Source organism: Microcaecilia unicolor, chromosome 2 (assembly GCF_901765095.1).
Source record: "Microcaecilia unicolor chromosome 2, aMicUni1.1, whole genome shotgun sequence".
Taxonomy (NCBI): Eukaryota; Metazoa; Chordata; class Amphibia; order Gymnophiona; family Siphonopidae; genus Microcaecilia; species Microcaecilia unicolor.
In genome coordinates this window covers 226,159,458-226,177,305 of record NC_044032.1, presented here as the reverse complement: position 1 = coordinate 226,177,305, position 17,848 = coordinate 226,159,458, and the positions used below count along the sequence as shown (strand labels likewise).

The following is a 17,848-nucleotide window of genomic DNA, read 5'->3' as shown; positions in this document are numbered from 1 at the left end:
CCAACAATGTATCAACCTATTAGAAAAATGGATGTACGCTCATAAGTTAAAACTCAGTACTGAAAAAAGCAAATATTTATGTTTTAACTCAAAACCAGAACAAATCCCTAAGATGATTACCATCAATCAAGTAGACTTTACTCTTTCTCCTACCATTAAACTCCTAGGCATTCAAATCGAATGCGCTCTTTGAAAAACATTCTCACCTCAATGCGCAACCAATGTAGTTTGATGTAAAAAGGGGAGAAACTGTCGAATTTTGATAGCCTGAAGATTAGTTTGATTGCTGTATTTTAAGTGGTTTGAAGTTTCTTAAGTAAGGTCTTTGTGCAGCCCAGGTATATTAAGTTACAGTAATCAAGAGATGAAACTAGCAGCGCATATACCAACTGTTCATATTCACTGATTTCAAAGTACTTTCGAATGGTATGGAGCTTTCTCATTAGGAAGAAAGTTTTTGGCCAAGACGTTCACTTGTACCTCAAGGGAAAGAGCGCAGGCCTGCTTCAGGAGACTAAACGTATATACAATGACATATGAGACAATGTGTATAATAAATTAATAAGACATAAATAATACACAATAAATTTTAATAAATTTCAACATTCATAGAAATGTGACGTTAGTTTTTACATCATTTCATTAATATTCCAGTGAGCTTACTTCCATTCCTTTTTTGGTGCCCTTTTCTCTCTTAAATATCAGCGTTTTCCCCCCAGTTCCTTCTTTATATTTTGGCTCAGTTGGCTATGCGTTGTTGAGATTTCAAGCCCCCAGGTCTTTTTCAAGGTAAGACCCTTTTCTGCACTAGTGTTCTCCCGCATTTTTTCTGCTGTGATTTTATTAGTTGGTTCGTTTAAATGGTTTCTATTCCTTATTTTGTACCAGCGCTCCTTACCATTTTCCCTACTTCTTTTCGCATTAGCGCTCTTGACTATTTTCTCTGCACTAGCGCTCTTTGACATTTTTTCTGTCACGATCTTATCCAATGGATTCCCTTTCTTTCTGCACCAGCGGTCTTCACCTTTTCTTTCTGCACCAGCGTTTGACACATTCTTTCTGGTATGATTCCATTAGTTGGTTCACATAAATGTTTGCCCACACTTCCCCTTTCTTTTAAATGTCAACCACTGTTTGACACCATTATTTACTTCATTTTCTTTCCTTTCAGACCTTTTTATTTCTCAGCAGCATTTCGTTTGACCACACATTACAGAGGTTAGTTATCCTTCCGTTTGTCTTTCACATACACTGTTGACCAAGTTAGGTCCAATGTGTCCACGCATTTCTCATACACACTGTAGATGTAGTCAGGTCCGATATACTATTCAGAATGCAGGTTTATATCTATTCATACATCACTTCTTTTTTGCAATTAATTGTTTTTTTTCCTTATGGGCACGCACCGCCTGTTAGATGTTACTGTGCACACACAGTATATTTTGCCGTTCCAGATATATACCCTCTTGTTACCTTATCCATGTGTTATTTAGATTTATTTTCATCAATAACTGAGTATATCATTTTTCATCATGTTTCCTAATGTTTACACTTATCTCTGAACGCGAGATGTTATGATGTTTTCTACAGTCTGATATATTATCCCAGTTAAAAAAAAAAACACCATTGTATGTCATTTTTACTGAGTCATTATTGAATAGTATATTCGAATATAGGTATTGTTTACTTTGACCAAACTATAGCACGGTCTCATGTCATATTTTAGATAAAGTTTTATTTATATTTGATTACATTCTTTTGTCTGAATTGTTGCTGTTTCTTTTATGTGATATATTACTTTTGTTTTGCATTTTTATTATTTATATTTAAAATTTATTATGTGCATTTATGTCTTATTAATTTATTATGCACATTGTCTCATATGTCATTTTATGTACTTTTAGACTCCTGAAGCAGGCCTGTGGCCGAAACACAGATCTGTGTTGAGTCTGTAATAAAGTTTCTTTGTTTGACCCTTCTGTCCCATTCTCTGGAGTCATTGGTCCACTTCCCACTCCTTTTTCTCGTCTTCTGGCTTCGCGGGATTTTGTTGTTCATCCAGCCAGGTGGATTACCTGTCTCTGTTCTACAATAAAAGGGGTAGCATACTTAGAAAATAATCTTAGAAGTGAGAACCATTTTATAGTGCAGAGGCGTCCACTGATTTTTATGTTTTTTTTCCCTATACAATTCTCCCATACCAAACTCTTAGGTATTTTATTGATGAATCTGACCACTTTATTGAATACTTTGCAACATCCTCTCAGGGGGAGTAATATAGAGTTAGACTGGTTTATTTTATAACGTGATATGTTGGAATATTGCTCAATTAAATCATAGAGTGGGAATGAACATTGGAGTAAGAAAAATAAAAGCATCGTCCATATGCATAGATAATTTGCTTTCTGTTCCTCAAAAATGGAGACCCCCACTATTTTTGTCTCCTGTCTAATGTCCATTCTCTGAGGACAAGCAGGCTTCTATATTCTCACAAGTGGATGGCGCCGATCTGCGTCATCCGGTCCAGCATTCGTCAAAGCTAAAAAAGATAGCTTTGTGGAGCGCAAGCCGTGCTCTACCGCACATGCACGAGTGCTTTCCCACCTGTCGCATGAATACGTTCTCCTCAGTTCTTTTCTGCGTGAGGAAAAGGTGTTTTTCTTGCTCTCTCCTCATTCGCTTGGTCTTAGAGAGTTATTTTTTCGTGACTTCCAACTATTTTTTTGTTTTTATAATTGAGCTTCTCTTGAAGGAACCTTTTTTCCTTTCCTTTATTTTATTTAGAGTTGTTTTGCCCGGTTTTAAGTTGTCTTGTTTTTCTGTCGTCATCAGGCCGCTTTTAGGCCCTGACTTTGGCCGGGACTTTCCCTTTTTACCGTGCCTTGCCCCTTTTTCAGGCACCATTGCGTCGTTTAATTTAGCCAACGAATATTTTCCGTCCATGACCACGAAAATTCCCAGTGGCCTCAAGCGCTGTACTCGGTGCAATCGGACAATCTCGGGGAAGGCCACCCATTCTTGGTGTCTGCAGTGTCTTGGGCCCAACCATAGCCCTGCTAACTGTGTTCTCTGTCTTCGCATGAAGAAGAGGACCCAGCTTTCCTGAGAGGCTCAATGAGAGAGGATTTTTGGAGCCAAGTCCATTTCCTTGATGTCTGCATCAGCATCGAGGTTGGAGCGTCGGCATTGACGTCGAGCATTGCACCGGCATTCGGAGCATCAGTAAACATGGCTGCTACTAAGCCTTTAGACACTGGGAGCAATGAAGCATCGAGTGGGTCTCCACCTGCCTTGAGGCCTCCTGCTGTGCAGGGCCCCGGGACTGTCCATCATTGGACCTGACCCCGAGGCGATGTGAGGATTTGACGTCGTCCTCATCGGCACTGAGGAGCCTTGGTGACATGCTTTGGGCAAAGACCAAGAAGCATCGTCATTGGTCACCCTCGAAACATGGTTCCGGGAGCTCAGGGGCGATGAAAGATTTGGCACCTGAGAAACGTCGGCGCCGGGAGGACTGCTCCCCTACATACAAGAGGTACTGACGCGCCTATCTCCTAGCAGCTGAGAACCAGCTCCTACATCGACCCCAGTGATTCTGCAACCTGCACCTCAGCTGGCACTGAAGCTTTTCCTGGTGTCAGCCCTCGATGAGCCCATCCGGGCCTTGCTCCCTGAGCTGCTGGATGTCCTTATGCAATAGTGTGCTTGGCATTGGGGTGCTTGCGCCTACCCTGCCTCCCGTTGTGGCCCCGCCTGGTCTTCAGCCTGCGGTGCGGCCGCTGGCACCGCTTGCAGCTCTGGTGTCAACTACCACCCAAGCCATCACTCCCTCAAAGTTGGTGGAAGAAGCTTCACTGGAGTCAAGACGAGAGTCAACTTCTCGACACCACTCTTGAGGACATGGGTCCTCAGCACCGAGGCAGGTTTGGTCTCGATATTCCCATTGGGAGATATTGTCTGACAATGAAGAGGAGCGCTCATGGGAGTCAGAGGAGGATCAAAAGTAATTTTCTATGTACGAGTTCTGTGGGATTCCATCTGGACCCTCCCCTCCACCTGAAAGGAAAAATTCTCAACCCAACCTCCAGTCTGGCTCTCACAGATTTGATGTTGAGAAACTAGAATTTGCTTCCTTGGGTCTTTCAGAGTGTGTCTCCCGAGTCTTGCTGGCTTCCAGGAAAGATTCCACTAAGAGGTGTTACTCTTTTAAAGGGAAGAGGTTTTCTGTCTGGTGTGAGAGCAAGGCCATAGATCTCCTTACTTGCCCTACACAGACCCTGTTGAATATCTTCTACACTTGTCAGAGTCTGGTCTCAAGACCAACTCAGTAAGGGTTCACCTTAGTGCAATTAGTGTTTGTCATCAACGTGTAGAATGTAAGCCCATCTCTGGACAGCCTCTAGTTCGCTTCATGAGAGGTTTGCTTTTATCAAAACCTCCTGTCAGACCTCCACCAGTGTCATGGGATCTCAACATCATTCTCATCCAGCTGATGAAAGCTCCTTTTAAGCCACCGAATTCCTGCCATCTGAAGTACTTGACCTGGAAGGTCATTTTCATGGTAGCTGTTACTTCAGCTCATAGAGTCAGTAAGCTTCAGGCCTTAGTTTTCTATGCGCCTTATACTAAATTTCATCACAATAGAGTAGTCCTCCGCATGCATCCTGCTGAAGATGGTGTCGGAGTTCCATCTGAACCAGTCGATTGTCTTGCCAACATTCTTTCCTCAACTTCATGCCCATCCTGGAGAAAGCAGCTTGCACACCTTGGATTGCGAGAGAGCATTGGCCTACTACATGGAGCGAACAAGGCCCCACCAACAGTCCTCCCAGTTTTTTTTTTCTTTTGATCCCAACAAGATGAGGTTCGCCATCAGGAAACGCGCTATTTCAATTTGGCTGGCAGATTGCATTTCCTTCACTTATGCCACTCCCTGGTCAAGTGCCGCTGAATATTGGCTTATATCACACTGAATATTGATCCCTTCATTTTATTTATTTGGATTTAGCTCACACTATTTTTTCAGTAGTAGCTCAAGGGATTACAGTGTAAGTTTGTTGCCATTGGGGTGCACTTAGGCTAAGCGGTACAGGACTTCTCATTGCAGCTTGGTTTAACTTCAGGTGTTGAAGTCATTCCTTCATCATTCTCCTTGCTGTGACTCAATACCCAACGCGATAGTCAGTTCAGGCAGACATTGCAGAATCTGTTTGGGGTCTAGAATCCAACGCCACCCTCTTAGGCCCGTTTTATTGTGTTCCAGGCTCCACTCTCATTCAAATTGTATATAGTTTCAGATTAATCTCTGTTATGTCCTCGCTGTTGCGAGGCCCAATTGACCAATGTTTGTTGTTTTTGGTGAGCCTGGATGCTAGGGATTTCCCACTTGTGAGAATCTATAAGCCTGCTTGTCCTCGGAGAAAGCAAAGTTACTTACCTGTAACAGGTATTCTCCGAGGACAGCAGGCTTTATATTCTCACAGTCCCTCCCACCTCCTCTTGGAGTTGTCTTCTTTGTGATTTTTACTTTATTTTTTGATATATTATTAAACTGAGGAGATCGTGTTTGTGCAACAGGCGGGAAGGCACTTGCGCATGTGTGGTGGAGCATGGCTCGCACTCCTCAAAGCTCTCTTTTTTTATCTTTGACAAATGCCAGACTGGGATACGTGGATCGGCGTCACCCACTTGTGAGAATATAAAGCTTCTGTCCTGGGAGAATACCTGCTACAGGTAAGTATCTTCGCTTAGCCAAAAGTTATAAACACCCTGTTAAATAATAAACAGAATAAGGGACAACTCTACCTAGTACTTCTATATAAATTGAATTTCTCAGAATTATTACCTCTAACAAAGATTATCAAAGTAGATGTAGACCCAAAGCCAAACCATTTCCTTAATGGAATAGGATCTAGTTATGCATGGTCTTATGTTTAAATGGATGCAGTGTTATAGAATGATCCCTTTACTTTTTAATAGTGATTTCTGACTCTTGTATTAGAGTCAAAACAGTTCATCAATCCTTATACTACCCACTGCATGGGAGTGAGATGTGCTACAGGGGATGCACTGGTGTAATGAGAGCCAGTTATTTCTTTCCCAGTCAATATTATACTGGCGATGGTCATCATTTCTTAAAACACTGACTGCCATCGGCTAAATTAGACTCGAATATTCAGTGCCGGGTCATATCTCTGGGCACCTGCATTGAATATTCGGGCATGACCAGGCATCTGCTTGCCACCAGTACTTATGCAGATCCTGGCCAATATTCAGCCAGGACCCTCATAAGACACTTATGCGGATCCCATCTGAATATCGTCTGCACTTTAGGAGGTTCTGTCAGACCTCCTCCCCACCCCCCATATTGTATTTTCTCATCTCTCTGATCCTCCTTTTCCAATTCCCCTTGATTCCTTTTCTGATGTCCCCATTCCATATCCCCTCTCCCCCAGTTCTGATCCCTGCTAGGGATCAGTACCACATTTTGAAACCTAGAGTCACAGGGAAGGAGCAAAAGGGAACACTCCAGCCCCATCCCACTAGCCACCGGGGAATCACCTCTGGGTAAGGGCCTTGAGAAAGGATTGGGGTATTGAGGAACAGAGTAGAGCGATAGGGGGATCAGGAAGTGGGGATTGGAACACAAGGGAGAGTTTGGTAATAAGAGGGGGGGGATTAGAAAGGGGGGGGTCAGATTGGGGAGCCGAGAGTTCAAAACTGGAGAGGGAGTTAGGAAACAGAATTGGGAGATAGTAAAAGGAATCATGGGGAAGGGGTCAGATTGGCAATCCAGATGTTATGCTGGTGCCAGCCGATATTCAGTACAGGGACCCACATAACTAAATGGTGAAAGATAAATTTGTACAAAAAGCTGTCCTATCTAACCATTTAGCTATGCAGATTACCTGCACTGAATATGGCTCATGCCTGCATAAATTCCAGCTGCGCCCCAACTCTGCCCCCTGATCACCCTGGTTCGAGCTGGATTTTGATTGTGCTGTCTGAGCTGATGTTCAGTGCCACTCCCTGGTTAAGTGCTGCTGAATTTTGGCTTATACCAAACTGAATATTGATCCCTTCATTTTATTTATTTGGATCTAGCTCACACTATTTTTTCAGTAGTAGCTCAAGGGATTATAGTGTGTTTGTTGCCCATTGGGGTGCACTTTGGCTAAGCGGTGCAGGACTTCCCATTGCAGCTTGGTTTAACTTCAGGTGTTGAAGTCATTCCTTCATCATTCTCCTTGCTGTGACTCAATTCTGGAGTTTTTAGTTTCATACCATCTGGGTATAAGGTGTTGATATGTTGGTCACACGATGTGCACTTGATCGTTATTTTATAGTCTTTAGCAAGGTGGTTAGATGAAGTACAACAGCATTTGTTGCAGATTTAGAACTTTTTGAGCAATTATTAGCATTCTGTCAAGGATTTCTCTCTAAATCCATTCCATTTTCTCAAAGGATGAAGTTTCTTGTGCAATGGGCATGGCAGTTTGGATCCTCTGCTTTGTAACGGGAAAAATGTCCCTTCTGCTGGGGTGTATACAATTTGTTTTTAGTGATATATAAATGCCACTAAGTGTAGCTTTCCCCTTTTCTGGCAGGTTTTCCATGAATGTTTTCTAAATCCATGTCATAATAGCGGGACTTGCAAACAAATTGGAAGTGGATACATATGCATCTGCACCCCAGGCTATAAAGGTACATATATTATTATGTTCTCAGAACAAACAAATAACATAATATGTGTGCTGCATGTCATATAGGCAGGAAAAACCACTCATATTCCTGGGTATACTTACTAATGAAAGTATTTCAGGACAATGTGATTGTTTAAGCACTGTTTTGATGGGATTTCTGGTGTACTGGTATGTGATTTAAGTAGTAATAAGGAAAGTGAAAGGGAAAAATAAGAAGGTAAAATCTGTTTTAACCAAGAGGCTGTTATTATTTTTCTCCAAGGACAAGCAGGCTTATAGAGTCTCACAAGTGGGTGACACCGACCTGTGTCATCCGGTCCAGGGTTTATGAAAATCATAAGTAGAGCTTTGTGGAGTGCGAGACACGCTCCACCACGCATGTGCAAGTGACTTCCTGCCACCTTGAGAATGCAGTCTTCTTGGTTCTTTTTCTACTGTGGTGAGGAGAGAGTATGTTTTTTTTTACCATCTCCTCAGTTTCGCTTGGTCTAAAGAGCTTTTTTTGAGCCTTTCGGCGATTGTTTATTTTGTTCGTTTAAAAAATAAAAAAATATATATTTTCCTTTAGTTGCTGCTGTGTTTTGCCCGGTTTTAAATTTCCTTTCTTTTTCGTCGTCATTCGGATGCTTTTAGGCCTTGACTTCGGCCAAGATCTTTCCCTTCATTTTTGCCGAGCCTTTTTCAGGCACCATCGCTTTGTTTAATTTAGCCAAAGAAGTTTTTCCTTCCATGTCCACGAAGGTTCCCAGTGACTTTAAGTGCTGTACCTGGTGCAATCTTACGATCTCTGGGAAAGACACCCACTCTTTGTGTCTTCAGTGCCTCGGACCTGACCATAGCCCTACTAACTGTGTTCTCTGCCTTCGTATAAAGAAGAGGACCCAGGTTTCCAGAAAGGCTCAACAAGAGAGGATTTTTGGAGCCAAGTCCAGTTCCTCAACGTCGGCATCATCAATGTCGAGCTTCACACCAGCATCGGGAGTGTCTGTAAGCATGGCTGCTGCTAGACCCTTAGACAATGGGAGCAGTGAAGCATTGAGTGGGTATCCACCTGCCTTGAGGCCTCCTGCTGTGCAGGGCCCCAGGGACCATCCATTGTCGGACCTGACTCCCAAGGCAACGTGCCGACTGCCACCCAAGCCGGCACTCCCACGATGTCGGTGGAGGAAGCTATGCTGGAGACGAGGCAGGAACTGACTTCTCAACGCCATTCTCAAGGACATGGCTTCTCCATGTTGAGGCAGGTTCGGTCTGGACACTCTCACCAGGAGGTATTGTCTGACACTGAAGAGGAGTGCTCATGGGATTCAGAGGAGGATCCAGGATACTTTTCCTCAGATGAGTCCTATGGAATTCCCTCTCAACCTTCCCCCCTCCACCTGAAAGGTCTCCTCCGGGGAGCCTTTTATTCCCTTCTTTTGTCAAGGAAATGGCTGATGCCATTCCATTTCCTTTGGAAGTGGAGGATGAGCCCAGGGCCAAGATACTCAAGGTCCTGGACTACATGTCTCTTAAGGAAGCTGTTACTGTCCCTCTCCACGAGGTACTCCATGAAGTCCTCGTTAGGAATTGGAAGTCCCCTCTGTCAGACCTGGTCATGCCCAAGAAGATAGATACCATATACCAGATCCACAGCACACCCGGTTTTGATAGGCCTCAGTTGCCTCCCAATTCCATGGTGGTGGAATCTGCTCTCAAAAGAGCCACAAGTTCAGGGACTATGCCTCGGCGCCTCCAGCAGGCTTCTTTGCTGCCTTCAAAAGCCAGAGTTGGCCACCTATGATATTGGGCTTTCCTTTCTGCTAGTTCAGTTCCCCTCAGTGCCATTTCTTAACACTGGATTCTTTTGGGAGAAAGATGTTCCAGGCTTCAACGGTCATTTCCTAAATACAATCCTACCAGCTCTTTACCAGCATGTACTTGCGAAACTTGGCTGAGACGCTCCGTCAGGAGCAGGCTGAGTCATTTCGCTAGTTGGTCAAGCAGCAGAAGGTGTGTCGAAAGTTTTTGACCAGGGACACTTACGACACTTTTAATGTGTCATCCAGGATCTCTACCTAGAGTATAGCAATTTGTAGACTCTCATTGCTGCATTCTGTTCAGCAGAGGTTGACAGATGCCATGTGTCAGGGGGATAAACCTTTTGGAGAGAAGAATGAGGAGGTCGTAGACCAAATCAAAGACATACTGATACCATCTCTTCTCTTTCCCGCCGAGCGTTTTCTGCATCTACCTCCTCTGCTAGGAGGACTGTTGATAAACCAAGGAGGAATACCTATTACTATCAGAGGCGTAGGTGCAACCCCTCAGCTTGCCAGCCTGCTCAGGCTCAACCCCAGCACACTCGTTCATGTCAACAGCGTATGCCAAAGTCCCCTGCTGCTCCCCAGGCAATGCAAGGGACGAGCTTTTGACTGGCTCCAGCAGAGTGTAGCTGCAGTAAAAGTGTCCATCTCGGACGACTTGCCGGTTGGGGGGCGGCTGAAGTTTTTCAATGAAAGGTGGCCCCCTATAACCTCTAACCGGTGGGTTCTTCAAATAGTCCGTCTCAGATGTGAACTCAATTGGTATCTAAAACCTCCAGATTGCCCACCAAGAGCTCATTCGTTCAGCTCTCAGCACAGGCAGATATGTGCAGAGGAACTCTCAGCCCTTCTGAAGGCCCATGTAGTTGAGCCTGTTCCACCAGGGGAAGAAGGGCAGGGATTCTATTCCAGGTACCCCCTAGTGCAAAAGAAAATGGGAGGATGCATCCCATCCTAGACCTAAGGGCCCTGAACAAATTCCTAGTCTAAGAAAAGTTCAGATGATTTTCCAGGGCATCCTTCTCCCACTGATTTGGAAAATGATTGGCTATGCTCTCTGGACTTAAAGGATACATATATTCATATCTTGATACTACAAACCCACCAGAAGTATCTTCGATTTCAGCTGGGAACACATCACTTTCAGTACTGTGTGTTGTATTTGACCTCGTGTCAGCTCCCAGGGTCTTCACCAAATGTCTAGCGTAGTTGCGGCATCACTACGCAGACTGGGAGTCCATGTGTTCCCGTATCTCGATGATTGGCTGGTGCTGAAGAGTCCATGCGGATGACTATTCGGGTGATCAAACTACTAGGGTTCATTTTAAACTACTCCAAGTCTCATCTTCACTCTGTCCACCAAGTGGAGTTCATAGGACTCCTGCTTGATACTCAGCAGGTTTGTGCCTTCCTTCCAGAGACGAGAGCAGACACTCTTGTCACACTCACTTTCACGGTTTAAGCCTCTCAGCAGTTTTAGCTTGGCAGATGTTGAGATTGTTGGGCCATATGGCTTCCACAGTGTATGTTACACCCATGACACGTGCTCACATGAGATCAGCTCAGTGGACCCTAGCTTCTCAGTGATATCCAAACCATGGGGAGCCTGGAAGATGTCATCCAAGTGTTCCCAGAGCTTGTACAATCTCTTCAGTGGTGGACCATTTGATCCAACTTGAATCTGGGACTTCCATTCCAAATTCCTCAGCCACAAAAGGTGCGGATGATGGATGCATCTCTCCTGGGATGGGGAGCTCATATATATGGGCTTCACACCCAAGGTGTTAGGTCCACCCAGGAAACAAATCTTCAGATCAATCTCCTGGAGCTCCAGTTGATCTGGAATGCTCTTAACGCTTTCAAAGATCAGTTATGTCTTCAAATTTTGCTTATCCAAACAGACAATCAGATTGCAATGTATTACACCAATAAGCAGGGGGGCACAGGATCACACCCTCTGTGTCAGGAGGCCATCCTAATGTGGCATTGGGCTCACCACCATGGCATGTTCCTTTGAGCCACTTATCTGGTGGGCAGAAACAATACTCTGGCTGACAGACTGAGTAGGATAATGCAACTGCACGAGTGGTCTCTCAATATGGGCATATCCCGCAATATCTTCTGAGCGTGGAATACCCCCTCAGTAGATCTTTTTTCCACTTACATCAGGCTTCAGGCCCATGACAGATTAGCATCAGATGCCTTCAACTGGGGGACAGGTTTTCTGTATGCGTATACTCACATACCTCTAGTGAGGAAGACTTTGTTTAAACTCAAGCAAGAATGCAGAACCATAATTCTGATCGTGCCGTACTGGCGGCAACATATATGGTTCCCTCTGCTTTGGGAATTATCATCCGAAGAACCTTGGAAATTGGAGTGTTTTCCAATCCTCTTCACGCAAAACAAGGGGTCTCTTCTACATCCCAACCTCCAATCCCTGACTCTCACAGCTTCCTGGGGTCTTTTGAAGTGTGACTCCCAAGTCTTGCTGGCTTCCAGGAAAGATTCCACTAAGAGGTGCTATTTTTTCAAATAGGTTTGAAAGTCTGGTGTGAGAGCAAGGCCCTAGATCCCCTTGCTTGCCCTACACATACCCTGCTTGATTGCCTACTACACTTATCTGAATCTGGTCTCAAGATCAACTCTGTAAGGGTTCACCTTAGTGCATATAGCCCTTATCATCAACATGTAGAGGGTAAGCTCATCTCTGGACAGCCTCTAGTTGTTTGCTTCATGAGAGGTTTGCTTTTGTCAAAGCCCTATGTCAAACCTCCTGCTGTGTCATGGGATCTCAATGTTGTTCCCACCCAGCTGATGAAAGCTCCTTTTGAGCTACTGAATTCCTGCCATCTGAAGTACTTGATCTGGAAGGTAATTTTCTTGGTGGCTGTTACTTCAGTTTGTAGAGTCAGTGAGCTTCAGGCCTTAGTAGTGGATTCACTTTATACTAAGTTTCATCACAATAGAGTAGTCCTCCACACACACCCTAACTTCCTGCCGAAGGTGGTGTTGGAGTTCCATCTGAACCAGTCGATTGTCTTGCCAACATTCTTTCCTTGACCTCATGCCCATCCTGGAGAAAGCAGATTGCACACCTTGGATTGCAAGAAAGCATTGGCCTATTACATGGAGCGTACAAGGCCTGACAGACAGTCCACTCAGCTTTTTGTTTCTTTTGGTCCCTAAAGGATGGAGGTCGCCTTCAGGAAACGCACTATTTCAATTTGGTGTATCTGACATTGAGAGCCATGGCCATGTCGGTAGCCCGTTTGAGGTCAGCCTCCATTGATGAAAATTGCAAGGCTGCCACATGGTCTTTAGTCCACACATTCACATCTCATTACTGCCTTAAGCAGTATACCCAATGCAATAGTTGGTTCGGGCAAACAGTGTTGCAGAATCTGTTTGGGGTCTAGAATCCAACTCCATCCTCATAGGCTCATTTTAGTCTGTTGCAGTCTGCACTCTCATTCAGATTGTATATAGTTTCAAGTTAATCTATGTTATGTCCTCGCCGTTGCGAGGCCCAATTGACCAATGTTTGTTGTTTTTGGTGAGCCTGGATGCTAGGGATTCCTCACTTGTGAGAATCTATAAGCCTGCTTGTCTTCAGAGAAAGCGAAGATTCTTACGTATAGCAGGTGTTCTCTGAGGACAGCAGGCTTTATATTCTTATCCCTCCTACCTCCCCTTGGAGTAGTCTCCTTTTTTATTTTTACTTTTTTTGCTGTAGTATAAAACTGAGGAGACCGTGTTCTCGCAGTGAGCGGGAAGGCACTTGCGCATGTACACTGGAGCGTGTCTCAAGCTCCACAAAGCTCTACTTAAGCTTTTAATAAGTCCCGGACTGGGCTATTCGGGTCAGCGTCACCCACTTCTGAGATTATAAAGCCTGCTATCGTCAGAGAGTACCTGATACAGATAAGTATCTTTGTTTTATCCCCTGCTATCATTTGTCATCTCAGTAATTTTTTTAAAGGAGTATATGATGATAAAATCAACTAATGGGCTAATACTAGCACAACTCCTTTTCACTGCCTGTTCTTTATGCTTTGTGACTTCTACAAAGAAGAGGACACCCAGCCCAGTCCACTCATCTTAAAACTGTAAAATTGTCTGCTCCTTTATTCCTATTCAGCTCCAGTGCAGCACATTATAGACATGGTCAAGTTTTATCAACATGTATTGCTTTGGAGCTGAAGCTAATTTGGTTTCACTGTTTAGTGTAGACTCGCACAGATGATTTGAAGAATAAGAAATGGACACCTCTTCATGGATTCTGTTCCACAGTCTCACTGCTCTATCTCTCTCTGACCTTGATTCTTTTTCAGAAGGTTAGAAACATTATTCATTATTGACTAATGGGAAAATGAGTTTAAAATGGCAGCCCTCCAGTTGTATGTCTATGTCAAGGTCTTCTGAATTTCAGAATTAGGATGTTTCAGAATCCTTTAAGAAAAATATTCATTTAAGAATAAAGAAAAAAAAATCTATAGAGACTTGTGTTTTGTATAGTCTACATGTTGTGAAGTTATTCTATGGCTAGAATATCTGCTCTAGTTTTAAGCAGGTGTGATTTTCAAACTGCATAAATTTACATTAAGACCATCCACGCATGTAATTACATATTCCAAATATTTACTGTGAATCTCTTGAAAAGCAGGCTTCTTTGCTGCCTTCAAAAGCCAGAGTTGACCATCTATGATATTGGGCTTTTGTTTCTGCCAGTTCAGTTCCCCTCAGTGCCATTTCTTCATTCACAACCTTTACCATTCATTTCTATGACCTGATTTGAACAGGCAGGTGTATTTTATTTCATTAGAGCAGACACCATCAATTTACTTAACATTCATCAAGAGTGATAATCCTCTGTAATGTATTTCAGGTTCAAAATGTGAAGTTGACATTAATGAATGTAAATCAATCATTTGTCAGAACAATGGAGTCTGTAAAGATGGAATTGGGAAGTTCTCATGCCAATGCCAACCAGGCTACACAGGTAAAAGACTATGGCCCTTATTTTAGAAACTCTGTTCGTGTTTTAGACATCTGAAAACCAGCATTTAGACATCTATATTGCATAGACTTCAAAATCTCAGTTTTATAAAACCAGGGTACAGACATCTGAAACTGCAGTATGTCTTTATGGCAAGGGAAATTGTCTGGATGTGTTTTGGATGGGACTAGGGAGGGGCCAAAATATGCCAACTCCAATTTTAGAAGGGAAACGGACATCTGTGTCCAAAAAGAGGGACATGGATATTTAGAGCTGGTACTTGGCACATCCAGGTTTCAGAAAGGTGCTCTGAGCAGCTGTCCATTGGCGTGATTAAGGCAAGCCACCTCTTTAATTCTCCAGTGGTTGCTGTACAGCTCCCATCCCTAAATAAGAAACTAGCAAGGGATAAGGGAATCTATGACAGCTTCAGGAACTATAGATGTTCATGATACTAAAATGTTTTTAAAATTAACTTCTTAATAGAGCTCCATGCAGAGTTGAGGAGTAGCCTAATCGTTCGTGCAGTGGGCTGAGAACCAAGGCACCCCGGTTCAAATCCTACTTCAGCATTTTGTGATTTAAAAACAAATTGTGAGTCTAGTCAAGTACCTAGTGTACTTTAATATATAAGAAATCTGTAAACCTGAAGACTATTGAAGGGATGTAATTCAGGTACAGTAGGTATTTTTCTGTCCTTTGAGGGCTCACAGTTTAAAAGAAAAAAAATCACAACCTGCTGAAGTAGTATTTGAACCTGGGACCGCTGGTTCTCAACCCACTGCAGTTACCATTAGGCTACCCCTCTGCTCTACATGAATGTCTCTGTGGCCATTTTATAACGTAGGCATTCCTATGCTGCCACAAAGACGGCCATGTTCCTTGTTTCGTCTCATTCAAAATTGGAACTTTTCAGTTTGTAAAATGGATGTTCTTACTGGACGTTACCAGCACATGGGCATCCATTTCTCATGTGTTTTAGAACAGGATGTATGCTGGCACATGCTGTTCAAAAATGCATGAGAAATGGATGTCCATTTTCACGTACAGACTTGGCTATCCGTTCTGAGTTGGAAATCCTTTCTAAAATGCCGCTTCAGACCATTGTGCACCCTATCACATTTGTCAAGTCAAGTTGAAGTCTATTTATGAAGGCTTGCTAATGATAATGAAGATGTTCCCTTAAATATAATGTTCCTTTCATTCAGACTGAATTTGCTTTCACTGCATTCATTTGGCAGAGTAAATTTTCTCCCCCAGACATTGTCTCTAATTCCTAGTGTGTCTGTCTTATTCACACCCATTTGGTGGTTTGAACTCTGCTTCGAATAGTTGAGGTTGGTATAGCTCACTTTTTTGTCATTTGTGATATAAATAAATATCCAAAGTTTTAACAAGTTTTATTTTCCAACAGTTCTGTGGTCAGAATTTTCTGAGACAGTCTCCCCAATACAAAGAAAACCACAAGAGACATCTGTTTAACATGAAGCTGCACCCCAGAGAATTAATATGTATGACTAAGGATCTGGTGCCCTGAATTTCCTTTCACTGCATCGTTTGTCTGGTCTTAATCATGTTGCTCTCATGTGAATGAGAGCTTTTTATAGCACAAATGCTGTAAATTCAGATATTTTCATTTTCCAAATTCATGTAAGCTAAATATGCTGCCTGTGTCTTAGAAAGTTTATTTAACCATTGCCTTCAGTTGTTACTTTATCATGACTGATACCCATATTATACTCAAAAAGGTGATGGATCAAGCAGGATCTCATGAGCCGATGATCAGAAGCAAATATGGGCGCTAGAGGCCAATAGCGCCATATTAGCGCCTGTGTTTGCTCCAACCCGATGGTCAGAACCGGTGAGCATGTGTAATAATGCGTTTGCCGGGTCTGAACGCTAATTTCATGCAAATGCATGCAACTAAGGGTTTAATGCATTCACCCCTCATGATCAGCGGGCAGCGTGCCAAACAAGGGTGCTGCTACCGCTGCAAACCTTACGCCATATATGGAAGTTAAGCCCCACCCAGCGCATCCCAGGATGCAACAGGCAGGGCGGGACACCACCATTTTGGGAAGGCACCCGAAGAGGAGGGAGGGAATGCTAGTCCCTCCTTCCTCCCACTACTACGACTACGGAGAGGTAGGCTGCCGGGGGGGAGGGGCAGATAGTGTTTCCACTGGACCACCAGGGCGTTTTTGTTTAATGTGGGGGGTGAGAGTGCAGGAACTAGTTGTTCCACTGGATCACCAGAGGTTTTGTGCTTTGGGGGTGGGGGGAGGGGGGAAGCTATTAGTCCTGCTGGACCACCAGGGTTTTTTTGCTTTGGGGGTGGGGGGAGGGGAGAACCTATTAGTCCTGCTGGACCACCAGGGTTTTTTTGCTTTGGGGGTGGGAGATCTGGAGGTCCACCAGGCCTCCAGATCTTGTGGGGTTTTTTTTTTTTTTTGGGGGGGGGGGGGGGGGGCGGGACCTCTTCTGCTGTTTAACAGATCCCGGCTTTTGACAGCCAGGACCTATCAAACAACTTCTGTGGGAGGATTGTGCCTTGGGCGCATGCCCAAGCAAAGTCCTCCCGCAGAAGTCCCCCTATGATCAGAGAACCCCTATGATCAGAGCTAATAGTGCACATAAATTTGCATGCCATTAGCTTTGATCATAGGGGCGTTATAGCCCTGCACTGTTCTGTAAAAATAGCGCCAGAACAATGTGGGGCTATAACGCCCCTATGATCTAAAAATAGAGCTCTGTTTAGAACAGCGCGGGGCTTCTAATCATCAGCCCATCAGAGAGCAATTTCTAACTTCATGGTCAGGAAAGTAACCATGCTACTAGTAGTAAATAACCAGATTACCAATAAATAAATAGATTTAAAAAATACATTTTGTTACAAATCCATACACAATGCACACAAACACTTAAAATCCTGATAATGACCATGTTTTGGTATCTAGCACTTCTACAGCACAGACACCTCCTCCCTCTCTATGACTTGAGCTGCCTTGCAGTCCTCTGCTCTCAGGGCTTTCCCACGGACTGGATCAGTGTTGCCAGGTAGTCTTGGAAAAACAAGCGCATTTTGCTTAAAAAACAAGCCCAAAACAAGCGATGTCAGTTCAAAACCAAGCACAAAAATAAGCTCAATTTTTTTTACATGCTGTGAAGATTAATCAAACACTAAAACACTCTTTTCAACTTATGTAGGAACATAAAATAACTCCAGTACATCAACTGCATGTTCTCAGCCGAGCCTATGACAGTCAGTAAACACATCCAAGACACTGTTATCAGTATTGTCTGCATTGTTGCAATACTACTACTACTACTACTAATAGCAT

General features: G+C 43.6%; 1 protein-coding gene across 3 annotated transcripts in view; it reads left to right on the top strand.

Moving 5' to 3' along the window:
• The window catches only part of SVEP1 (sushi, von Willebrand factor type A, EGF and pentraxin domain containing 1), a 538,231-nt gene that overhangs the window by 238,197 nt on the left and 282,186 nt on the right, over positions 1-17,848 (top strand). For all 3 annotated transcript variants that reach the window (XM_030193745.1, XM_030193746.1, XM_030193744.1), the window contains exons 21-22: positions 7,608-7,704; positions 14,397-14,510. In XM_030193745.1, the coding sequence (XP_030049605.1) occupies positions 7,608-7,704; positions 14,397-14,510 (211 nt within the window). The remainder of the gene's footprint in view (positions 1-7,607; positions 7,705-14,396; positions 14,511-17,848) is intronic.